The sequence below is a fragment of the Pelodiscus sinensis genome, chromosome Z (genome assembly GCF_052426305.1).
Source record: "Pelodiscus sinensis isolate ZL-2025 chromosome Z, ASM5242630v1, whole genome shotgun sequence".
Lineage (NCBI taxonomy): Eukaryota > Metazoa > Chordata > Testudines > Trionychidae > Pelodiscus > Pelodiscus sinensis.
This window is the reverse complement of record NC_143085.1, coordinates 5,658,705-5,683,649: the sequence shown is the minus strand read 5'-3', so window position 1 is coordinate 5,683,649 and position 24,945 is coordinate 5,658,705. Positions and strand designations below refer to the sequence as shown.

The following is a 24,945-nucleotide window of genomic DNA, read 5'->3' as shown; positions in this document are numbered from 1 at the left end:
GTAGTGCCAACATTGTAAGCTGTGTTATGAAATATTACTTTGTTCTCAGCACAGCCTCCAGAATCAGCTGGAACTGTTGAGTTAGTTGAGTGGAATTGCTTTTCTACTTCCTTCCCTGAGAGGTGTGGATTAGAGAAACTAGCTGCCATAACACTTGCTGTGGTAGTCCATTGGGAAAGGGAAACACTATTCTAAAATGAAACCAAGTCTGTCATTTGCTATATAGATGCAGTATGCCGAAGCTGACACTCATTATGGAAGAGTGATCTTGCCTGTCATCTTCCAAGCTTGGAAGAGGTTTAAGAACCATCAGCACTGCTGGAGAGTGATGAAGGAAACAGCATCTTGCTTTCATAGGTACAATGGATTGTTCTTTTGGACTGACTTTAAAAAGAGTATGCACATTGGACCGCAGCAACCAGTGTCATGTAACTAATGGACAAAAATGTTTAAAAGAGGGTTACAAAGAGGGAGAAAAATTGTTCTCCTTGGCCTCTGAGGATAGGACAAGAAGCAATGGACTTAAATTGCAGCAAGGGAGGTTTAGGTTGGACTTCCGGAAAAACTCCCTGTCAGGGTGGTTAAACACTGGAATAAATTGCCTAGGAAAGTTGTGGAATTTCCATCTCTGAAGGTTTTGAGAGCAGGTTAGACAGACATCAGGGATGATCTACACAGTGCTTGGTCCTGCCATGAGGGCAGGGTACTCGATTTGATCTTTTGAGGTCCCTTGCAGTTCTAGTATTCTATGATTCTATTGTAAAATCCTCTTAGGTCACCTAATAAAAAGATAATATTACTTACTGGGACCTGTCATGCTCTAATAATAAAATAATAATAATCATAAGACTAACAGGAAGGATATATTTCCGACCACCTGACCAGGATGATGTTAATGAGTTAAATAAATTCTTAGGGAGATGGGAGAGGCTATTAAAATTTTAAAAAACCTCAATGATGATGGGGGATTTCAATTATGCTTATATTGAGTTGGGTACATGTCACCTCAGGATAAAGTATCACAGATAAAGTGACACAGATGCACAGATAAAGTTTTTTGATTCCTTACATTTCTGCTACAGCTAGTCCTGGAACCCACAAGAGGAGATGCAATTTTTTATTTTAGTCCTAAGTAGAGCACAAATCTGCTCCAAAAGGTGAATATAGCCAGACTGCTTTATAATAGTGGCCATAGTGGAAAAGGGGGTAAACAGGTGGCAAAATTTGCAGATGATACAAACTTCGCTGGAAGATTGTGAAGAACTACAAAAAGAGTGAAAACTGGATGACTTGGCAACAAAATGGCAGATGAAATTCAAAAAACAACTAGATAAATTCATGGATGATAGGCCCATCAAAGGCTATTAGCCAGGATGGGCAGGGATGGGGTACCTTTCCAGAAGTTGGAAATGGGCAAACAAGGGATCAATCACTTGCTGCTTCTATTCATTCTCTCTCTAGCATCTGGCATTGGCCACTGTCCCAGGACAGGTTACTGGGCTAGATGGACCATTAGTCTGACCCTGTGGCTGTTCTTATGTTCTCTTGTTCATCAGTAGCTGCCTTGTGCATTCCCTTATGCTGTTCCCTTTGATATTGATACCAGGGGTTATTGTATCCCACAAGTTGGAATGCATAGAGTCCCTTGCAGAAACAGTTATATTACTTTGGATAACAGAATTTGGCTGAAATTTTGTGGTAATGTGACCTAATGAATTCAGATGGGACAGAGGCAGGAATCCATGATGTTTCATTTTGGCTCTGATACTGACTTGGAGCTTGTCTGCATGTAAAGAACCACTGCACCTGGAATCGCATTGGTTACAATTCACATCTTTGTTTACTGTGATAAAATTGTGTGCATGGCACTCTGCATTGGTTTAAAGCTTTACTTCATTTCAGTTTGATCCTGTCCTTTTCCAAGGGCTGTATTTATCATAAGCAAGCTAAATTGGTATAAGCCAAGTTTAAGCTAGTTCTGTGTCCATGCAAGTTTGTACTCATAACTAAATGCCATCACAGTTTGTTAAACTAGAACAGCATGTGTGTATAGACAAGTCCCAAATGTATAACTTAAATGAGTAAAAGTCAATGTTGGTTGCAGTGAAATGCGCTCTAAATGCGAAATAAGTATCTAACTGCAGACTTGCATTAAAATAATTAAACTCTAACCAATGTAGTTATTCTGGTTCCAGTTTCTGTACAGAGAAATTCTTGCATTGTTTGTTGCCTTGACAAGTCACTAATGACGTTCCTTCTCCAGAGGAGCTTAGCACTCCCATCTTTCACTAAAATAAACAGAAGTTGAGACCTCTGAAAATTAGGCCACTAACCTCTGTTTCCCTACCTGTGAAACAGGGATAATGAAATCACTAGGCTACTTCACTGGGTGTTGTGGTTGGTTAATGGTTTGTACAGTGTGTTGCACTAAACAAATGTACCATTTTATATTCTCATTAGCATCTTTTCACTTCTGCAATGATAGGGGGAAAAGCTGAGTATATTACTCTTTAGAGATTTTAAAAGAATTTATGTGGACTCTTGTGATTTACTTGAATTCCGCCCTGGCTGAGTGGCTGGAGTGAGATGCAACTAAACTTAAGTGTTGTTCCAGCTTTCTGATTAGAAAGTACATGACAAAGCACAGCTTCTCCACAGATCGGCAGTGTCCAGACCTAGATTTCTACAGTGTCTGCCTTCCTGGGAAGCATTTTTTCCTTAAGAAAGAAGAAAACACTTTCTTTCCAGCATATCTGGTCCCTGTTCCCACCTGGCTCTTCAATTTTTTGTATAGTCTAGAAATGATTATGTCCTAGGTTGATAAATTTCTGCCATCAGAAGTCAGGCTGCACAGATTAAAAACAAGACACAGGAGAGCCATGGTACTGTTAGAAGATGTCTTGCTTTTTAGAAGAGATGCATGTAGGCTTAGATTGAGTTTTGAGGGCAGCTGCTCTTCTGAAAGCAACTAGAGGAGTTGGTTTTGGCTAGGTTGGATTGCAATTGTGGTGTGCTGGAGATCAAGATAAAGAGCATGCCCAAAGCCCTTATTTTTCTAGCTCAGGAGGCTGAATGAGTTGATTATAGGCAAATTGGTTATTGCACAAAGCAGCTGATACGTGGTTTATGCCTCTGCTTCCAGAAGAGTTAGGGATGTTAATGACTAGTTGGACTATCCAATAAGGAAATGTTTAGTGGATAGTCGAGTAGTGACTTGACTAGTCGCCCGCCCTCCTCCTATCAGAGAGAGGCAGCGGGGTGGGGAGCAGATGCTAGTGCGGGGGAAACTGTCCACATGAGTGGGGGTGGGGGCAGGGGAGGCTGGGGCTGTTCCCATTGAAGGCACTTTCGCTTTTGAAATGTACAGGAGCCCAGGAGGACTCCTTCTGGGCGCTTGTACATTTCAAAAGCAGAAGTGCCACCTACCCCCCTGCCTCTGAGAGGCAGCCGGAGGTGTGAGAGGGGACGCTGCTGTGAAGCAGCCCCTGTCCTCAGGGGTCCCAGTGGGGGTGCTGCTCCTTCCCCGCAGACGGTTATTTATAAGTTATTGCTTTGAGTTATTGCTTTGACCTTCCTGTACTCTCCAGGACCTTAGGTGGCATCTTCTGTTTCCTGCTCCTTGAAGATCTTATGTACTACTTCCATTTACTCTGAATGAGCAGAGAAACTGGTGGGCAGCATGACCATCAGTTTCAACAAGGTCTGTGATTGCTTGCCCCTGTGACAGCTGGCAACACCCTCCAGCACAACAGTAGGCTGAACCTTACTACAGAATCATAAAACACTAGAACTGGAAGGGCCCTCAAAAGGTCATTGAGCCCATTCTCCTCCCCTCGTGGCAGGACCAAGTCCTGACAGATGTCTAACTTGCTCTTAAATATCTCCAGGGATGGTGATTCCACAACCTCCCTAGGCAATTTACTCCAGTGTTTAACCACCCTGACAGTGAGTGAGTTTTTCTTAATGTCCAACCTAAATCTCCCTTGGTGCAGTGTAAGTCCATTGCTTCTTGTCCTATCATAAAACATTAAAGAGAATAATTTTTCTGCCTCCTTCTTGTAGCACCCTTTTAGGTATTTGAAAGCTGCTATCTTGTCTCTTCTCAGTCTACTCTCTTCCAAACTGAACAAACCCAGTTCTTTCAGTGTTCCCTCTTGTGTTGCATTTTCTAGAGCGTTAGTCATTTTTGTTGCTCTTCTCTGGACCTTCTCCAATTTCTCCACATCTCTCCTGAAATGTGGTGCCCAGAATACCACAGCTGAGACCTAATTAGAGTGGAAGAATTGCTTCTCATATCTTCCTTATAACACTCCTGTTAATGTACTCCAGAATCATGTTTGCTTTTCTTGCAACAGTTTCACACTGTTGACCTCATATTTAACTTGTGGTCCACTATAACTTTAGATCCCTTTCAGCAGTACAATCACTTCCCAATCTGTATGTGTGAAACTAATTGTTCCTTGCTAAGCAGAGTACTTTGCATTTGTCCTTATTGAATTTCATCCTATTTACCTCAGACCATTTCTCCGGTTTGTCCAGATCATTTTGAATTATGAGCCTATCCTCCAAAGCACTTGCATCCCCTCCCAACTTAGTATCATCTGCAACCCTCAAGACCCACATTTTGAAATCACTGCTTTACATTTTCAAGCACTTCACAAACACACCCACTGATACTATTGTGAGGGAGGTAGGCAAGTCTATTATTCCATTTTACAGGAGAAGAAACTGAGGCAACCAGATTAAATAACTTGCTCAAGGTTTCGTAGTGAGGCACTGGCTAAGGAATGAATAGAACAGGAGGCCATTTGGTCCAGTACTTAGACAACTCTGCTAAGTTCATTCTCCTGTAAGTTTTGTGTCTTGATACTTTTCTGCAAGTCCATTTTACAGCATTTGCTAAATTTGTAACTAAAACAAAGTTGTTGAACCTGTCTCTAAACATGACAAATCACAGGGCATGATTTGTCTGTCTGTTGAGGTGGCAGGATTGAGTCTAAAGCTTTTGAAGAAGTTTCATGGGGTTAGATTGTATCATTTGCTTTCAGATACATTGTTAAGGTGACTGGAAATTAGAATAATCTGTGGAATACTGTGGGTGGAAGTAAGAAATTGTAGCAAATTCAGCAGGAGGAGGAATGTTCTCAATATCCAGTAGTCTAAGTGAGATTTCAAGCAGCATTGGAATGGACGGTATACTTCTGTGTGTAGCTAACTTTTTTTTAAAAACATAGGATAAAGAGGTATAGGTGAGTCCTAAAGCAGTCTAGCCTGGTGCTATAAAATCAAAGTAGCCGCATAACACATGATTTCAATCTGGACAGACTGGCATTGTCATAATTTGAATTCCATCAGTCCCTGACCTGTCTGAAAGAGTTAATTGGTTCCACTGATGTTCTTCATTCTTGCTTGCAGGGTATTGTTGATGAGACAGGTATTTGACACGTGGTGGCTGAGTGCATGTGAGCAGCAGGAGAACCGGAGGAGAGAGCTAGTGGTAAATGCAGCACTTCCCTTTCAGCCTTGCCAAGGGGTAGATTGAATGGTTTCCTGATCACTTCCTGTGAACATGAGCAACACAAGATGGGCGTGCACCCTTTGGTATTCCACTTGTTTGGTTGGGGCCCATATGAGACAATTTCTGGTGCCCATCACTTGCTCTGAGGAAGCTTTCCCTGCTGCTTATTACAACTTATATCATGAGTTCACCAGTTTTCTCCTATCCGTTGCAGGCCGTTCACCACTGTGAGCAGCAGGTGTTAGTTCGTTTCTGGGGCTCCTGGCGCAGGAGAACAGTGGTCTGTTTGGAGGAGCAAGAGGGCATGGCTCTTGCCCGTGATCATTACTGCCACCTACTGCTGTGGAACACTTTTCATCTCTGGAAGAAAAACATTCAGGAGATAAGATCAGAGTAAGAGGCAGCTTGAAAGGGAGACTGATCTTGATTCAATGTCCGAATCGGTCTCTTTCGCAAACAAGTTTGATTAATACCAACACTGACTCCTCATGTGTGTTAGAAACTGTTAGTACATCCCAATTCTAGTATATAGTATAGAGAGTTTGTCTGTCTGTGTCTGTTCAAGAATTTCTCCTAAACCAGGGGTGGGCAGTATGGATGTAGGAGAAGGATTCTGGCCTGGGGGAGGATTTAGGAAGCATGCGGGGGGGGGGAGAGGGAGGGGAAGGAGTGGGGCTGGGGTGCTAGAGGCAGGCTCTGGCTTGGGAGGTGCATACCTCTCAGGCAGGCTGTCCTTCCCTCCCTCTTCCCTCCGACCCCCCTCCCCCAGAAGCCCCAGACCGCTGGCTGGCTGGGCATGTGGCTCTGCACTGTAGGAATGGGGGAGGGTGGGAGAGGCTTCACAACTGCTCCTGCCCTCAGCATACTCTCTCAGCTCTTATTGGTCAGAAACCAGCCAATGGGAGCTGAAAAATTATGCTGTGGCCTCACCCCCAGCAAAATCTCTTAGCTCCCATTAGGCAGTTTCCGGCTATAGGAACTGAGAGATTTTGGTGGGGCTTGGGGCTGCATGCTGAAGCCTTCCCCTCATTCCCCATAGCACAGAGCAACATGGAGCAGCTAGCCACTTTGATCAGCATTGCTCTGTGCTGTGGGGCAGTCGAGGGCCAGATCAAAAGTTTTGGCAGGGCAGATGTGGCTGCAGGCCATATCTTGCCTGTCCTGTCCTAAACTATAAGAGTTAGGTCCACTGAATTTGGTAGGCAGCCTTCTCTTGTAACTTAGTAAGGTCAGGGCTTGGCTGTGCTAGAACAATGGGCTATGCCTGTAATGGGATTGCTTATCATAAAACCACACAGAAAAGAGACAGAATCTCCGAGCAGATGAAAGGGGTTGGTTGGGGGCTTGTTCTCCCCCTCCTCCCCCCAAGTTCAGAACTGTCCCAGCCCCAAGCCTCCCACTCTCTAGGTGCCCTTAGTGAGGGTGGGGGGGTGGGCGGGGCTGAAGCGCCCATACATACATTTGTATGGGGACGTTTCAGGCTGTTCCCCTTCAGGGAGCAAGGGAAGAGTGCACAGTTTTCTGTATTCCTCACTCTGGCTGGGGAGTACAGGGGGCAGATGAGCTGTGCATTAGTCTCGCTCCTGGACAGGGACAGGAAAGAGAAGAGCACACAGCCCTGGTATGAATCTGAGGGAGAGGTTAGGCTCCCCACCTCCCCTGTGGCTACCCGTAGCTTCTCCTAACCCCCAACCTTGACCTCTCTTACCCTCCTGCCCCCTGCCCTGAGCCCCTCATCATTCCTCCAGCCCTGACTCCTGCATCCCCTAGTTCCATGCCCTGAGCCCTTCCTCACTCCCTGATTCCTGCATCCACCATACACACCAACCTCTGCCCTGATTCCTGCATCTCCCAAATCCACATTCTCTGCCCTGAGGCCCTCCCACATCCCAACACTCCTCAACCCCCTCTTGAGCCCCCATACTCCACCCCACATTTAAATTTCCTTATAGGTACCATGTATCACAACGTCCTGCTCTGAGGTCCCCTGGGGGATTATGATATGACAGTACCCATAAGACCTTTAAGGACTGAACCAAGAGGAACCAGAAAAATAGGATGGACCTGTGATAGGATTGCTTCTCAGTAAACCTTACAGAAAAGAGATAAAATGGAGAGTTTTGGAGTAGTGCTCTGTTTTGGCACAGCTAAAGCAATGCTTAAGATTTGTAAATTAGAAGAAAATGTTTTGTAAACCACATTGACTACAGCCCCTTTTTGTTAAAACAAAGCAAATGATGATAAACATAGCAGTTTATAGGGATGCATTAAAATAAACTTGATGGAATTCCCATTTAAAAAAATTACTAAAAATAATTAAATGGAAACATTTTAACAATCCCCTTTTTACAAAAGCCATAATAAAAAATTAACGTCATACAAATAACACTATTTTTGAAAAATACAATCATTTAAATCATGTACATTTTCCTTTTATTTAAAAAAAATTAAGGACTCAAGCAACCCCATGTAAATGTGCTAGTGTTTACATATTTAATATTACTTTCCCAGCATAATTGCAAATGTGGAGTCAGGCCTCATGCTAGAGAAGCACAATATGCCTAGATCAGTAAGAGAACTGTCTAGTCTCTTTTTTCCTTTAGGAGGGCCAAAGAGATGAAGGCTGCAAGGTTTCATTATTCAAAGCGCCTGCAGTGGTCTTGGAGCAAGTGGAGAAAGGTAAGAATCTGAGCAGATAACAGAGGAGGATGCAGAACTCTCTACATATAGATTACTTGTGCTTATCATGTAGCTGCTTAACTAAAACACTGTATACTCATCATACTGGTTAACCTTGGGCTGTCCTAACCAGACACTGTTCCTTTCAAAGAGGGGTAAAACACTGCAATAAGGGAGGCATAGGATTACTGTGAGGAGGTGAGAGGGAGTTCTTTGTCCGACACGGCTCTCCTGATCACAGAATGTTATCTGGGGTGGGATGGCAGGACTGCGGCTCAGTGGAGGGGTTATCCAGTCAGTGGTTCTGGGACAGTTTGTGTGCGTGCGTGCTTCCCCCACCATTACACTCTCTGTGCTTCTCGGAGCATCACTTGCGTACTCTGGACCCTGAGGGGAACTGCTGGGAAATACCACATAGTTGTTTCTGTTCTCAGGAAGGTTTCCATTAAATAACCCTTTTTGGAAATAAGACAGTTAAGTTTTGTACCAATCTTTAGCTCCATAATTGGCACCTGCATGAAACATTATTCCCAGTTCACAGAACCTGCTGGCAACCTTAGAATCATAGTATTGGAAGGGACTTTGAGAGGTTGAGTCCAGTCCCCTGCTCTCATGGCAGGACTATGCACCATCTAGATCATGGGTTCCCAAACTGGGGGGTGTGCCCCCCCCGGGGGGGACATGAAGAAATTCCAGGGGGGGCACGGGGTGACCCATCCCCCTCCGTCAATCCGCCCCCTAAGTTTTGCTCAACAAGTTTTGCTGCTATTGGGGCTGGGCTGGGGCGTGAGGGTTTCTCAAAAATCAAAAAGGGGGCGAGATGCCGAAAAGTTTGGGAACCACTGATCTAGATCATCCCTGACAGATGTCTGTGTAACCCACTCTTCAATAAATATCTCCAGTGATGGAGATTCCACAACCTCCCCACACAATTTATTCCACTGCTTAACCACCCTGACAGGTAGGAAGTTTTTCCCGATGTGCAGCCTAACCCCCCCTTTGCTGCAATTTAAGCCCATTGCTTCTTGTCCTATCATCTGAGGCTAAGGAGAATAATTTTTCCCCTCCTCCCTGTGACACCCTTTTAGATACCTGAAAACTACTATCACGTCCCCCTCTCAGTCTTCTCCTTTCCAAAGTAAACAAGCCCAGTTCTTTCAGTCTTCCCTTATAGCTCATGTTTTCTAGACTTATAATCGTTCTTGTTGCCCTTCTCTGGAACTTCTCCAAATCTTTCTTGAAATGTGTTGCCCAGAACTGGACACATACTCCGGTTGAGGCCTAATCAGCGCAGAGGAGAGTGGAAGAATGACTTCTCGTATCTTGCTGGCAACACTCCTGTTCATGCATCCCAGGATTGTGTGTGGTGTGGTTTTTTGGTTTGTTTTTTTGCAACAGCGTCACACTGCTGGCTCATATTTAGCTTGAGGTCCACTATGACCCCTAGATCCCTTTCTGCAGGACTCCTTTCTAGACCATCACTTCCCATTCTGTATGTGTGAAATGGATTGTTCCTTCCTAAGTGAAGCACTTTTCATTTGTCCTTATTAAACTTCATCCTGTTTCCCGCAGACCATTTCTCCAGTTCATCCAGATCATTTTGAATTATGAGCCTATCCTCCAAAGCACTTGCCACTCCTCCCAGCTTGGTATCATATGCAAACATAATAAGCATACTCTCTATGCTCTCATTTAAATTGTTGATGAAGATATTGAACCGGACCGGTTCCAGAACAGACCTCCTTCAATTTGTAACATCTCTTGCGAATTGGATAGTAGCAAAAAAAAAGTTTTAACCAATCTGTCCCCAGTAAAGACTGTTCCTTCAAGGGGAGCCTGGTGTTCCCTGTATAGGAGCCGAGTGCTCCCATGCTCCTACATCCATTCTAGACCATGCACGCTGCTGGCTGGGAAATAGCAACCCAGCATGCTCCAGGTACACTGAGTAGGGGTGCCGCCATCATCATGGCAAATCCTAAAAGCTCATAGTCTCCTTGCAAATCAAGTGCCACCTGGACTGATTGCGTATTCATTTAACATCCATCACTGGCAGTCAGGTAGTGCCACCAAAGCTTTTGGTGCCAACAGAATTGCTGGGTTTGGAGTGGCATTCCTTGGTAAACACATTGCAACATGTTGCTCTATGCAAAGCAAGAAAGTCAGGGGAACCAGGCCAGTGCTGAGGGAAATGACTGGTGGGTTCATTTAGATTATCCTACTATTTTATCTTATCCTGCCACTTTATATGAAGCAGCTAACTGAGACCGCGAGAAAATTTCAGCCTCGCTTGGGGCTGGTATTTCACAAGGAGGGTCAGATGCTATTCGGAATATCAGCCTGAGGGATTATTGCCTTTTCCTAGGAGATAAAGATTTTGCTGATCGAGTGGTTGGAGGAGCAGGACTATATACCTGTTTTGCGGGGGGGTCATAGGCAGGATTGCATTTCTGTTGTCTTAACTTTCCCATTAGAACTACCATAATCTCTGGTACCAAAGCAAGCCATGAAGAAATCTCTGATTTCCTTATGCAAGGGGGAACAGTCAGCACTGCACATCCCTTCTTTTGAACAATCTGATTGCTGGTCTCTTTTCCCTAAATTATCCTTAGATTAGTAAAGAAATTCTGGTATCTGAATACTGTGCAGTTCCCTTGTTACTCTTGGAAGACGTATTTGCTCATCATGGAAGGAGGGCTGGAATTGGAGTTCTGCCCTACGTATGCTATGTCACCAGATCCCACATAATAGATTTAGTTGTACTTTGGTGCTTGGGTGACAAGACTTGGCATCATGTGATACCAGCTTGTGGCTCCTATGAGATCCTTTTCCACCACAGAGAGGAAGATCAGGGGCTAGGAAAGGCCATGGGGAAGTTTCTCCAGAGAGTAGAGCTCTGCCTGGCTCAGCTCAGAGTTCTGAGAGTGAATTGAGGCTTGAATCCCCAATACAAGGGTAACTGGAAGAGAGACCATTGGGGAAGTGCTCTCAGCAGATCTATAGAGGAACAGTGAGAAAATGGAGCAAGGGGAGGATTCTCCATATTGGCCAGAGGGAAATGTCTGGCTGAAATGACCTGTAGAGTAAAGAGGGGGCAGAAGCTGTAGTGGGCACAGTCTTGAGAGGACACTTCTGGAAATAGCAGCAGAAGCTGGGTTTTGGAATGAGCAGCTGAAGAAACTGTTGAGTAGGGGACAGAGTGGTTCCAGGTTCCGATGACATTGGAATTGTTTTAATAGACGAGCCCCCCAAAAAGGAGGGGTGGTGTTTAACTTGGACAAGAGGCTTGGTGGCAGTTTGTGAACCTGAAGGGGGAAATTGAGGCAGCAGCCTGATTTGGTACCCAGTTCATGCAAGACACACTGCTCTATGGAAGTGATGCTTCCTTGGAGGTTGGGAATCTTAGGGAGTGACTTGTCTTGTCTTTCTCCTCCCCCCCCCCCCCCTTCCCCTACACACACTCTGATTTTTTTTTCTTTTTTGCTTGTAGTATGTGGAACATCGGTCTAAGAAGTGGAAGACATTGGTGCAAGCAGACATTCATTATCAGCACTCACTACTGGGCAGAGTCCTAGCTGCCTGGAAGGTAGGAGGATTATGTTTGTTTCATGGCTGTTGTTTATACCCTCTACCCAGAGGCTGGATTGTCAGATCTGCTTAAGTGCTTTAGGGCCCACATAGTGAGTGAGGCCTACTGCTGCTGTCACTACTGGAGAGGCTCCTTTGGTGAAGCACTGTGTTCCTATAGTACTCAGGTCCGAGATCTCTCCTGGCTTGTGTAGCTGCGTATATGTGATCTGTAGGTAGCTGCCAGTGACAAACCTCATGTTACTAGTGTATCATTGCTGCTGTTGTGAGCCACAAGAGAAATGCTGAACTCTGGTGGCAGCTTTTGCATCTGCTCCTGAATAGCAGCTCTGGAGAGTTCCCCAGAAAACTCCTCTCCTACGGTTATCTAATAGCTGTGCCGAGTCTCACTTCAGCACTGCTTCTCTTGCAGAGTTACCAGCAAAACATACAGAGCGTTCTGCGCCAGGGCGCTGAAAAGGAAGACGCGCATAGGAGGGCGCTGTTGCGGTAAGCCTGCCCATCCCTGTGCAGCTCTAGGAAAAAGCAGCTGCAGTGCAGTCAGCATGGCCGAGGCCTCCTTGACTGGCACATTCCCTGAGTGTATGACACTGGGAACTAACTCGCCCTGATTCACTGTCTGTCTGCATCTCAGCCGAACTGAAGGGATGGTAACATCCTCATTGGACTTGATGCTGGCCACGACCTTCTTGTGGATACGCAGGGTTGTGAGTCCCCTTGCTACTACCTGCCTTTAGTATCTGGAAGCCTTTTCTGTGCTTCCCAAAGGTTAGCTCCATGGACAAGCACTCCTTTCTAAGCCCCACCAGCCCACGTCTCTCTCCAGTCCTTGAGGCCTCCAAGGGCACCTCTACACTCTGGAGAAGATTGCCCCTCTGGAGGACTATCATCTAGTGTTTGATTCAGTAAGTCTAGTGTAGACACCTTCCCCCCCCATCATGCCGAGGGCAGCCCTCGCTGGCATCCTGTGCTCCTCATTCTGTGAGGAGTAAGGGAAGCAGATGGGCGTGTGTGCTCTCAGCCTCCCACAGTGTAGAGGCTGCAGTAGTTCTGCTTAAGCTGAATCCAACTATGAATCTGCTTAAGCTGAATCCAACTATGCATTTTGCATAGCTGGATGGCGTACCTTAAGCTGACCTGCCTGGTCTAGTGTAGACCAGACCCAAGTGTCTCCCTGGTGTATCCAGCTCCTGTTGCATTGGATACTCACAGTATTCAGATTGGTGCTTCCAACAAAACAGTACACCTCTGTTTATCAGTTTCACCTCTAATCACTGCTCCTCTTGACACTAGCATTTATATACGTGCATAGTAAAATCAAGTGTAAGTTATTTCACGAAGCATAGGGACTGAAATAATAGTAATTAGAAGTACTGGAAACAAATGATTACGTATGAAGTAAAATTGTGATATATTTTAGAGCTTAGACTTAATTAACCAGATGTTCTCTCATCTTGTAGAATAATGCTCATCCTTGAGTGCCTTACAGCCAGGTTGGCTGAGACCCTCCACTCATGACACATGCTGTTAGCTTATCTCCTAGGAAAGGACCAGCTGTATCCCTGTCCATTCCCAGACACAAACCAGTCCCATCTTTTGTCTTTATTCATAAACAAGGCACCCTCCTCCCTGTATTGTTTTTCATCGTTAGATTTCTGTTCTTGTAGATTTCAGTCTCTCTCCTTTTGCCTGTGGCTCAGTATGCAGGTAGGCATGGAGCATCAGATATATGGTACACAAATGACCAGACAGATATAAGTGTATGCTGTCTCCTGCCACTAAGGAACATCTCAGAGTATGTCACCTGGTGACTTGCCTTCCAAGATCTTAAGAACCTAATTTTCACTAGATAAGTAACTCTGCTTTAGTTGGGGATGGTCCTGCTTTGAGCAGGAGGTTGAACTAGATCTCTTAAGGTCTCTTCCAACCTCAAATGTGGTCTCTGCATACATTTTGCAGTGACGATGACCAGAGCGCTATTGGTGCTCTGTAGAGACATCACATGCCACTGCTTTGGTGAGCTATTGTGCACATAACCCTGCAGAGCCCTCTGTGCCAGTTGGCATCAAGAAATCCCTGGGGGGCTGTGCCCGTTATGTTATAAACCACTCTCCTAAAGCATCTTTTGTTCTGTTTCAAAGCCTTCTCCATGTGGCAGAACTGGTTTTGTGGTACCTGCTGGAGCCGTAACTCAGAACAAATGTAGGTTCAGTCCCTGATAAACATATTGTTAGCGAACGACCTCTTGCCCTTGCAGTGAATGGACTCTGCTACGGTCTTAGTCTCAGTGCTCGAGGAGCAGATGCACTTTGTCTTGTTTCTTAAATCTGGCAGGACCAGGAAGGGCATTGATCATCCTGCATTAACTTCAGTCACTTTAGGTTTTTGTGCCAGCTGAGAGCTGTATTTTGCAATTGTTTAAGTGCCTGACTGCACTTGGAGGCATGATGTCAGGTGCTTGGCTTTGTTTAAAACGCTAGAAACGAAGGTGGATGTGTGGATACTGCAATTTTTTTGGGTTCTTGTCATGAATAGAAAGGTGCCAAAGGCCAAGCCAGCTTCCAAGAAGTGGGGAAAAGTATGTGGTGAAATCACTCTTGATCCCTAGGTTTCTGTTTCCCACTTCGTCCTTAGACAGATGCTGAATACCTGGAGAGAAAATACTGTTGCCCTTGTGGGTGAAGCAAAGAAAGCTGTGCAGGCAGAACAGCACTACAGGAGATCAACTCTCTTGAAGGTGGGATGTGATGAGGGGACATAGGGTATGTGTTTAGCCAGGAAGTAGAATTAGTCCAAGCAGTAGTACATTGCAGCCATTACAAAGAACGATGCAGAACTTCAGGAACAGCCTGCACTGAGTATCTGCCTATCTCAGCAGGGCCTCTGGGGCACTGGCTGTGGAGGAGTCAACATTCAATTCCATTTCTCAGAAGGGAATAGCATATCGGCTTTGGCTGTGGGAGGAAGACCCCTTCAAGAAATGCAAATTGGACACACAGTTGAATGGCTGCTTGTGGGAACTCTGCTGTGGGGTATGGAATTCCCATTAGTGGAGGATTTTCCCACACCTGCAGCAGTTGACTGTGATGGGGTGAGAGGGTGTGTTTGTGGTAGTGAAGATGTGGGGCACTTGACTTCCACTCTAATCTCCAAAGAGTACTGAGGTATCCGTTTATATCCTGTCTCTCTGCTCTAACTCCCTAGGTGCTTCTCCAGTGGAGGGACACTACCTGTGTGCGGGTGTACTGCCGTCAGCAGGAGGCAGCAGCTCTGAGGGAGGCCAGGAAGTGTTTGGATATGGGTGAGCCTGGGGACTGAAGAATGTAAAGTGCTCTCCAAAGGAGCTAGTCACTGTGTTAGAGCTGTGGCTAGCTTCATTGCGTGAATTCTGACACGAATTTGTTACTGTGTGAATGCGAGAAGTTGCATTTGGTCTTCATAGATGAGATGAGGATGGTGTGTTAGTGATTTTGTTCTACAGGATTTTTTGCAATATAATGGGTGTCTTGGATTGACTAACATACTACAAATTACAAGATCCTTCCTACGATAGGAGGGATGGACTACTGCATAGGGCAATACAATCTGCCAGTCATTAAATGGTACCCTCAGTACCTCATTTATAAAGTAGGGCTAACGCTTGCTGCTTGCAAGGATTTTGTTAGGATAAAATCCATTAATTGTTATGAGGCTTAAATAGCAGTGATGAGGGCCAAACAAATATCAAGAGGTTCAGGAAAATCTTGGTTAAAAGTAACTAATACCCATCCAAGACTTACAAAACAGTTAATACATTTGTGTCTTAACGTCATAGCTCCCCCTATAGGTAGGTGAGAGGTGATATTATCCCCTTTTTCCAAGTGAGGAAACTGAGGCACAGAACAGTCAAGTTGCTTGTCTGAGGTTATAACTGAAATTGTTGGCAGAGCTGAAAAGACATTGCAGGTCTTTTGACACCCTATCCTGTGCTTTCGCTGCAAGAGCACCCTTCCTTCCAGGTGAAATACTGTTGTTTAACAATATTTCTCAGGGCCTACAAACCTGGAAACTGAAGAGCTGGTGGCTTGGATGCTCTTGACTGAGATAGAAATGGGTATCTTTTCAGTTCCTTGGTTCATGTGTCTTCTCTTCACAGTGCGCTTACGGGCTATATTTCTTCACTGGAAGGAATTCACCACAAGGTCTTTAGTGCTGAGAGTCCAGCTCAACACTGCAGCTCAACACCACCAGAGGCAACTGCTGCAAGAGTGCCTGGCAAAATGGAAGCAGTTTCATAGGCGGTGCATAGGGAAGATGGTAAGGAGGAGCAGGGATCATGGACATGGAAGCTCTAGTCTGAGGGAGAAAGCCCTCTCAGCAGTAGCTGTCCCTCTAGATCAGTGTTTCCCAACTGGTGTTCCGTGGAACCCTGGGGTTCTGCAAAGCAAAAGTAGGGGTTGCGCAAGGAGCCGGCACTCCCTGCCCCCCTCTGAAAGAGAGAGCGCTGGCTAACCAGCTTCTTACAGAAACAGCATGCTTGTTTCCCGTTCCTCCTTGGCAACAGAGGCGTAGCGAGGCGAGGACAGAGGGGAACAGTTGCTCCTGGCCAGCATACTAGGGGGGGTGTCGGACAGGGGTGATCCCACGTGACCCACAGCGGGGAGGGAGCCAGTGCGTGCTACCTGAACAGCTGGGGCTGTGGCATCTGGCAACTTAGTTCTGTGGCCTTTCTGCATGGTGGGGGAGCGAGAGGTCAGGAGATCCAGGGCTCCGCAGCTCCAACTGTGCAGGCAGCGCGCTCTGCCCTAGAACTCCCTGCACCCTTCTCTCCCCCCCCCCCCCCTGCACAGGAAGGCATCGTGGAAGTAAGTTCCTGGGGTGCAACAGCCCCTGATGTTCAGGCAGTGCTCACGCCAGCTGTTTGAGGCGGGGAAGTGCAGTTATACACTTCCCAGAACCCAGAGGTGTTGCAGAATTGCCAGATACTGGTCCCAGCTGCCCCTGTCCCCTGCCCAAATCTCCTCCCCTCCCCCTGCCCAACCAACACTGTCCCCAGCACCCTGTCCCCAGCCCCCTGCCATCCACCCTAGCACTCAGCAGCACCATGGCCCTGGCCCTAGCCCCAGCACCCTGCCACCCACCCCAGTGCCCAGCAGGACCATGTACCTGACCCCAGCACCCAGCCACCTGTGCCAGCATCCTGCCACCAACCCCAACAGCACCCTCTCTCAGCACCATCTAGCACCCTGTCCCCTGCCCCCACCAGCACAGTTGGGACCGCATTAGTGAGGCTTGGGGGTTTTGGAGGGGTTTTTTTTGCATCTCACTTGTGTGGCCCCAACTGACTTTTCTGTGGGTCACTGACTCCTGACTTAGAACAGGTTCCCCGCCCCTCTCATAAATAAAGACAATGCTAAAACCTTTTGAGTGTGACATATTTTATTTCAAAATGAAGCCAGGCCAACAAGCCCCCAATTGGGGCCAAACCCCCATTTCACTGCAGCATTCTGCACCACCTGACCCCAAATCTGAGCCTATCATACAATGGAACCCCCGTCCTGAGCCTCTTACATCCCCAAACTCCTGCATCCCCACATCCTCAGTCTGCTACAACACTTCTGCACCATCCACAAATCTGTGTCCTGAGCCCGCCATACTCACAACCTCCTTCCCCTGAGCCCCTCACATATCCAACCCAAACTCCTGCACCCTCACATCCCCAAGCCTGTGACTTGCTCAGCACCCCAACCTTCCACCTGAACCCAACACTCCTCAGCCTGGAGCCCCCTCTCCAAGCCAGCATCCCCTTTTCCACCTCCTCCTGCATCCAAATTCCCTCCCAGAGCTAGCACCTCTCACCCCTTCCCACACCTAAATCCCTCATTCCCACCCCAGAGCCCGCGCTTCCTGTCTCAACCCAGTGAGAGTGTATAAGGGCTGGGGATAGCAAGTGATGGAGAGGAGGGGAACAGAGGATGGGGCCTCAAGGAAGGGGTGGGGTTTTGGGGAAGGAACGTGATTTTCATGCACTGGTGGGGTCCCCCTTCTCCCCCCCCCTTTCTTTCTTGACAAACCTAGAGGTTCCTTGACATTCTGAAAAGCTGAAAAGGGTTCCATGGCCAAATAAAACTGGGAAACACTGATCTAGAGGGACAGTTTTACAGACTGCTCATTTCAACAGTCTAAGCTAGAGAGGATTGTGCGAGCCTTGTGCATTGTGGAGGAGTTAGCATCTTTGCACATCACCTGTCTCAGCATAAAGCCCTTGGGAGAAGGGGGTGCAGAGCATTCTCACTTGGTAGAGTAAGATTGGGAAGAGCTGAGAGAGACCCATATTGGCTTTTGGTAAGGGAAATCCATGCTGGGCTCTGGCAGTTTGGTGAAGAATGGACTGTTGAACGCTGTCTTACTGATGATGTCTGGCTGTCACTAATGCTAATGGAAGGTGATTATGGGTGGTTCTCTGTTTGGCTTTCCTGCCAGCTGGCTTGGATATGGGACATGTGCCTGTCAGTATGACTTACTGTGCTGATTCCCTGACAGCTCCTGCAGAGACGGGGAGACCAGCTGATGGCTTGGAGACTCTGCTCTACTTGCTTTTCCTGCTGGAAGAGACAGGTGAGGAACTATGCCACAGAGACCGGCATTGAGCCACCTCCTGGCCCTGTCCTGCTTCCTCCTTCAGACTCCATCAGCTGCACCAAAATCCAAAGGGATGGGGGGAGTACGCAAGCGTGTGTCCAAATATCATCTGGGCTGGTGACTTCATTAGCATGGGAGGGGAGGGTTTCCAATGGCCTTAGGTAACCTCCTCAGCCTAAAGAAGAGGGATGGATTTCAGGGAAGTCTGCATTACTTACCTGTGTGGGGCTGTCGGGCTACAGTGTGCAAGGGTGGGCAGTGTTCCAAGAAAAAGCCACCCCCAGTTAATGGTATTCAGCAATTCTTTCTTATTGCTAGTGGAAATTTCCCATGGGTGGTGAGTGGCAGCACAGCAGGCTAAAGAGTTAATCCTTTTTGCTTTCAAAACAGAAAGGTTAATGTCTTTCAGCCTCTCTATAGGCAGGGTCCTTGAGCCTATGTGCAATGTGTGTGGCCCTTAGGAAGCAGCTGAAAGTACAGGGAAGGGATGCATTCTCCCACTGCTATCTCCATCTCTGTAAATCACATTGCTTCATCTTCTGAAATCTGTGGGGTCTAGCACATAAATCCCTAACCAGGTGCTGTGTGACTTCTACTAACAGCTGTTGCAGAAGCAATGGGAACGGCAGGAGACAGTGCGGGCGCTGTGGCACTGGTCACTCTCACTACAGGGAAAGGTAAGGAGTGCGTATGGTACACTTTGGGGTCTGCACTGCATGTGCATGTGAAGTCAGCTCCATGGGGCAGGCAGGTCAGGGACCATTTTCCTCTCAGTTTCATCTTCAGTGTTTCCTGTGCTGCTCTGAGGTATTGGGTATCTTTTTGGCCCATGGTTCTCCTCCTCAGATAAAAATCTCCCTCCTCTGTCTAATTCTGGCTCGTTTCCTCACCCCATCTCCTGCCCCTTTAGGACAGAGATTAGCCTCTCTGGTTGTTACTGTCCTGTGGAGGGACTTGGGATCTGCAGGGGGAGTTTTTGGTGCACAGGTAATAACTCTTGCAGCATTACTCTTGCAGCTTGCGGTTCATTCTCTTTACTGCAGGTGTTTGATGCCTGGCTGGGGTTTGTCCGGGAGCAGCAGCGGAAGAAAGGCCGCATTGAAAAAGCGGTAGGGGTTTACCGTGCAGCCCTGTTGAGAGAGGGTGTGACCCAGATCTTGAGGTACACGGCTGGCATGAAGCAGTTCCGGGGGCAGCTTCAAGCCCAGCACCAGCTGAAGGTAAAGGAGTCTCACATCATTGCTCTGTGCTGGGCATTGCACCTTCCCTGGAATGAGGTGGGATTTCAGGTTTTAGGTTCATCACTGATCTGAGCTAGAGGTACCTCTCTGTCCTCATTTCCCAGCACAACTCACTATCCATTTGCTCAGCTGGCACTGTAGCACTCGAGACAGGTGCTGCCAACTGGGAGCCTTTCTTGGAGGCCACTTTGGGAATGACCAGCACCACCTGCCCAACAGTTATGCACAGGGCCCAGCGAGGTGAGAGCTCTGCCTGCCAGGGTCTCTGTGCTCTGGGAGGCTGTGCCAATGTAAAGCATTTTGGATACCTGGGAAGATGCTGCATCAAACCCAGTTCTAGTCTGTTCTTCACTCGACTCCTTCCAATGTGATGGCTATGCCACAGCTACACAAAGGGAGTCTGGGAGTGCCAGCCATGGAGCCTGGGGCTTGTGTGGATTAGAGGCAGAGCAGCCCCAGGAAGCTGAAAGCCCCATTGTATTTGGAAACAAAATTCCCTGTAAATGATAAAGAAAAAGTTGGTACTAACTTACAACATTTGTGGCTGCAGGGACCATAGTACTTTGGGAATGACGCCTAGCATTTGGAAGGGACCCAAGTTCCTCTCTGGCCAGGCTTCCTTGCCTGTTTCTAATTTTCAAGGTGGAGGGGGCTCACACTCCTCCCTGCTAATGTGTGGCCTGATGCACTGGTCTTTGTGCCCCTGAGGGGGCTGATAACTGTCTATATTGGAGCACAACAGGTCCAGGACTGTAATTCCAGCATCAAGAACTCATAGACTCTAATGCTAGCAGATCTCATCTGGAGCATCTAGTCTGTCCTGCACCATGCAGGAGGTCAGAGACCTTCACTCACACACACACCCTCCAGCAATAGATGAGGAACCTCTGGCTGAGTTACTGAAGCTTTCAAATCATGCGTTAAAGACTTTAAGTTCCAGAGAATTCACCACTTACAGTATTTTAAACTCTGTCCCGTGCTGCAGAGGAAGGTAAAAAGCACTTGAGGTCTCTACCAATCTAATGGGGGAAGGGCGATGAGGGAGAGAATTCCTTCCTGACCCCAAATATGAGATCAGTTTAGACACAGACACAAGCGAGACCCAGTGGCCAGAGACCAGCCTGTTAAACTAGCTACTTCCCTGCCTCATGCCTGCCTTGGAGAGCCCTCCTTCCAGGGTGCCATGGTGCTGTTTCCTCCTACTCGCATCCATCAAATGATCTGCTGTTCTTTGTGCTTGGCAGGCAGCCTACAGCCTTCACCAGACAGTGTCTCGTTGTGCCCTACTTTGGAAACAAAAGGCTCTCTGTCGGAGCCTAGACAAACCTCTCTCCCTTCTACCTTCTCTGAAGAAGAGAGTGACATTTAAAGTTCCCATGCCTGATGCCAACTCTGGGGCAGGAGGAGATGCAGCGAAGGCAGCAATTCTGTGCTCTGTGCCACAGCCCTTGAAAACTGATGATTTGCCGTTCCTCTCTGCTGCCAGGCATTCAATGCTTAGTGAGCTGTGAGTGTACATTTCAGCACATTCTGCACTATCCTTGTGTTGCATTTCTGAGATGCATTGCTTAAATCCTAAGCTACCTGGTGGCTGCTGTGAATCTTCACACCGTTTCCCTTTCCTTCCTGATGCCTCATGGTACGTCTGTTAATGCTGAGATTTATAACAGAGCTGATGCATAATGCATGCAGCTGCCCATGAATAATGGAAGGGCTGATGACCTCACACTTCCTTGGCAGCCCGATCCTATCTCAGCCCTGCCCATCTTAATAACCTCCCAGTAGAACTTCCTCATTGCATTGTCATGGATTACTGGAGTCCTGGTCATCTGAGAGGGAAATCAAACAGGAATGCCTGCAAAGTATTTGTAGGAATAGAACTATCACCACAGAACTCCTCTGTCCACAGTGAGCTTCTCACTAAGCTGTGCTGAAATCAGTCCGTCTTCTCCCCTACTTCATGGGAAAAGGGAACTGTGTGCTTTCTGAAAGCTTATTTCCTATAAACCTCACCCCAGCATTGCTGGTGATTTTATTATGCAAATGTATTTTGCAGGGACAGGAGCATGGTGGGGGAGGAGAGATTTTGGAAAGCTGCTTCAGTCAAGGATGTGATCTTAGCAAATTGCCCTTGTTTTCTCAGAAACACCATCCGTCAGGGAAGATTACAGCCGCGTAGACCTGACTTCCTATTGCAGTCTCTGGAGAGAGAGGGCTTGTTGGGAATACCATTCAGTGGGTAAGAACACTCAAGTATGACCCTGTTAGTGTGGCAGGAGCACAACTGAATGTATCATGTCAATGTGAACTGAGATGTATTGCGTTGTGCTGCAGTCTTGCTTTATATAGATGTCTCTTCTGTGCAACATGATGGGCAGCACAGTGACATGAAAAGCTTCAAATCTCTTATCAAATGGAAAAGAGTAATGGTGCAGTCAGAAGAGTTACCCTACTATGAGTTAAGAGCTTATTTTCACCAGTACATACATTTGAGGGAAAGTTTGAATTTAGGCAATTCATCTAAAAACCAGCAAAAGAGGTGCAAATTCTACTAGTTTAAAGGCTTTGGAGTTGCGTGTAGAGTCTCATTTATTTCTAGAATTTATGGGTTCAGTTTACAAGCAAAAAGTGATTTTTTTTTACTAACTGCCCAACTCTGCACCTTAACCTGGAAGTTGAGTGTCACACTGGGTATTTTCTGGGCCATGGTTCCTAAAACTCTGCCCTCACTTGCCCTGGGAATTTAATTTTAGCCTTGCCATTAGAACGTCATCCACAATGTTGTTAATGATGTCTGAGCTAGAATAGAATCCTTCTCCCCTTGCCTGGACTGAATTTGCTCTGTGGAGCTAAGAGGAATAAGAAGTGTTTGTTAGTTAAGAAACACACCAGAACTGACCCCTACTTTCCACAGGGGCAGAGCAAGGAATTCATTTTTGCAATCACTCTTCTGAGGGTGATTTACGGTGCTAAGGATGTTCCAGGAGCCAGCAGACATGCTGTCACTTCTCTCGGAAATGAATGGGTTGAAGCTGCACATGCTGGAGAAGCAAAAGCTTTGTTGAAAGCAGGAAAGCTTTGTTCAAAGTATTTAGTAGGCTCTTCTCCAAGCACTCTTGGAACTCCACTTTTCATAGCAAGTAGTACAGCTTGCTCTTGAGCCATTCTCCGTGGTGATTAAACCTGGATCAGGTCCCACAGTTGGGACCAAAATGAGGTAGAAATACACTCCCAGGATGCTTTTTTGTTTAAAAAAAATGCGGAGAGCTTCAGGTTGAAGTTCTCCAGGATGGGAGATACCAGACACCATCTCTGTTGGATGCTTTTTTGATCTTTGATGATTGTGTTTGTTGTTCCAGGTTTGTTGCCTGATAAAGAAGTTAATATAGGGTCCTAACCAGGTTGCCATTACCCCTTAGCACTGATGTTTTTCCTAGCAGAATCTTCATAGCTTCTGATGATTGTGTCAGATTGATAGCAAGGTTGCTAAGCCACATGAACAGTATTTTTCAGGTGGCTTATGGGCCTGAATCTTTGCAGTAGAATAACCTCCACTAGTGTGAATGGTCAAAATTGTTGTGTTGCCCTTCTGTCTGTTCTGGATTGACTAAAAGGTGACTATGGGCTGTCTGAAAGTTACAAACCTTTCTCTTTCCTTCTAGACTGGAGGGACTGGAGGTGCCTTTGCTGCAAACATCCATGAGCAAACATAGGGCCCAGGCTGAGGCTCTACTCACCTCAAATCAAACAGAGCAAAGCAGGTGTAATCAGCTGTCCCAGCTGGATAGCACTAGTTACACCTTAAGCCCCCTTCCTGTGCCTACCCCTCTGCCTGGTGTATCATCTTGGATGCCTGTCACGTGCCATCCTGCTCAAACAAGTCCAAAGCCAGTGCTCTTGCCTCCTTCGTCCTTCATGTCACGTTTGAGAGGTGAATCCGAAAAGGTGAGTTTTATGCAGAACTAACTAGAATTCCAAGCAACTGGAGTTGGCTGATGCTGCCTTACTGTCTGACTTTTATGTAGGGCTTTCCCCTTCTTGCCTGAGCTGGCCTATGCGTCTCCTAGCCCCAGGTCTTGCCTTTTAATAGAACTAATTAATAGGCTCTCAATGCACATCAGGTTTATCTCCTTCACATGCCACAATCACTGCAGTGACAATCTGAAGCAGCAATTTGCTTTTTGGCTTATTCATGAATGTGGGATTGTAATAGAATGCTCCTCTTTCCTGCTCCTGATCCTCTCAGCAAGATGTTGTGACTAGCTGTTGGCAGCTGAGTGCTGCTGTATTAAAGGGTTCAGGGTAGCTGCAGCCAGATGAAATCTAGTTGAGACTCACTAGATGTAATCACAGCTTCTTCCTCTGCAGATTACTTTAGCAAACAAAGGGATGGGGAGGGGGAATGGAATTCTGCAAACAGTTGAACAGCATTTAGATTACTTTACTAAGTGGTGGAGTGGAGGAGTTGTTTACCCTCCGGAAGAGATGGGAAAGCTGACTCCATGAAATCTCAGATAAGGAGCAAGGTTGACTGCAGAGGTCAATGGAAGGAAGGCTCACGCTTTGTCTATGCTCACCAGGAGATTAGGTGCTGCAGGGATTGATCTCCAGGGGGTCGACTTTGTGTCTCTAGTAAAAACCTGCTAAATTAACCATTAAACATGCTCCCCTCAATCCTGCTACCTCACCCAAGCGATAAGAGTAAAGGGCGTTGACAGGAGAGTTTCTCCTATTGACCCCCCCTGCACTGGAGAGGCTGCTATAACTCAGATGAAAGTACATCAACTATTGCGTACCTTAGTTTGATATTGCTTCCTAGTGTAGACCTGGCCTAAATATTTTAGGCCATGTACATAGAGTTCTGGTTTAAAGCCCTCTGTGGCCCTGCTCACCTGAATCCTATTTCAGAGTGGTGATGGCTGAATTGGTATTGCCTTATTGTACTCCTGCCTTTGTAGAATGAAGGTCAGTCCCTGAAAGGTCACCTGGAAACTTTTCTACAAGACCCTGAACAGGTCACTGCGGAGGAGAGGAAGCAGCTAGACTCGCAGGCACATCTGCTACCCAAAGATGTAGCAGGAAAAGAGAGCAAGCCAAAACCTGCAGGTATGTTCTCAGCAATAAACTACAGTAGCCATCCCCCAGGCAGCGCTGAGCCTGCCCCAATATGTGTAATACTAATACAGGCCGCGTAGGATACTGTGTGCTGGGAAGTTTGGCTTAGGCTCCGTTAACCTCTTGTGGGTCATGTTCCAGGCAAAGGTGAAGAACCATTCTGTAGCTAGCATGAGAAGAGATGCT

At 46.8% G+C, this 24,945-nt stretch overlaps 1 protein-coding gene across 6 annotated transcripts in view; it reads left to right on the top strand.

Annotated features, from left to right (window-relative positions):
• The window catches only part of SFI1 (SFI1 centrin binding protein), a 69,952-nt gene that overhangs the window by 41,429 nt on the left and 3,578 nt on the right, over positions 1 to 24,945 (top strand). For 5 of the 6 annotated variants that reach the window (XR_012895936.2, XM_075898028.2, XM_075898024.2 and 2 more), the window contains 16 exons: positions 227 to 357; positions 5,416 to 5,497; positions 5,733 to 5,911; positions 8,122 to 8,197; positions 11,685 to 11,780; positions 12,195 to 12,271; positions 14,417 to 14,519; positions 14,987 to 15,083; positions 15,918 to 16,078; positions 18,305 to 18,379; positions 19,006 to 19,080; positions 19,447 to 19,623; positions 20,889 to 21,151; positions 21,788 to 21,883; positions 23,307 to 23,589; positions 24,603 to 24,750. Coding sequence is in view for 5 of the 6 variants with exons in the window: in XM_075898028.2 (XP_075754143.2) it covers positions 227 to 357; positions 5,416 to 5,497; positions 5,733 to 5,911; positions 8,122 to 8,197; positions 11,685 to 11,780; positions 12,195 to 12,271; positions 14,417 to 14,519; positions 14,987 to 15,083; positions 15,918 to 16,078; positions 18,305 to 18,379; positions 19,006 to 19,080; positions 19,447 to 19,623; positions 20,889 to 21,151; positions 21,788 to 21,883; positions 23,307 to 23,589; positions 24,603 to 24,750 (2,119 nt within the window). In the remaining variant the exon portion in view is untranslated. The remainder of the gene's footprint in view (positions 1 to 226; positions 358 to 5,415; positions 5,498 to 5,732; positions 5,912 to 8,121; positions 8,198 to 11,684; positions 11,781 to 12,194; positions 12,272 to 14,416; positions 14,520 to 14,986; positions 15,084 to 15,917; positions 16,079 to 18,304; positions 18,380 to 19,005; positions 19,081 to 19,446; positions 19,624 to 20,888; positions 21,152 to 21,787; positions 21,884 to 23,306; positions 23,590 to 24,602; positions 24,751 to 24,945) is intronic. The other variant, XM_075898029.2, reaches the window with a different exon arrangement.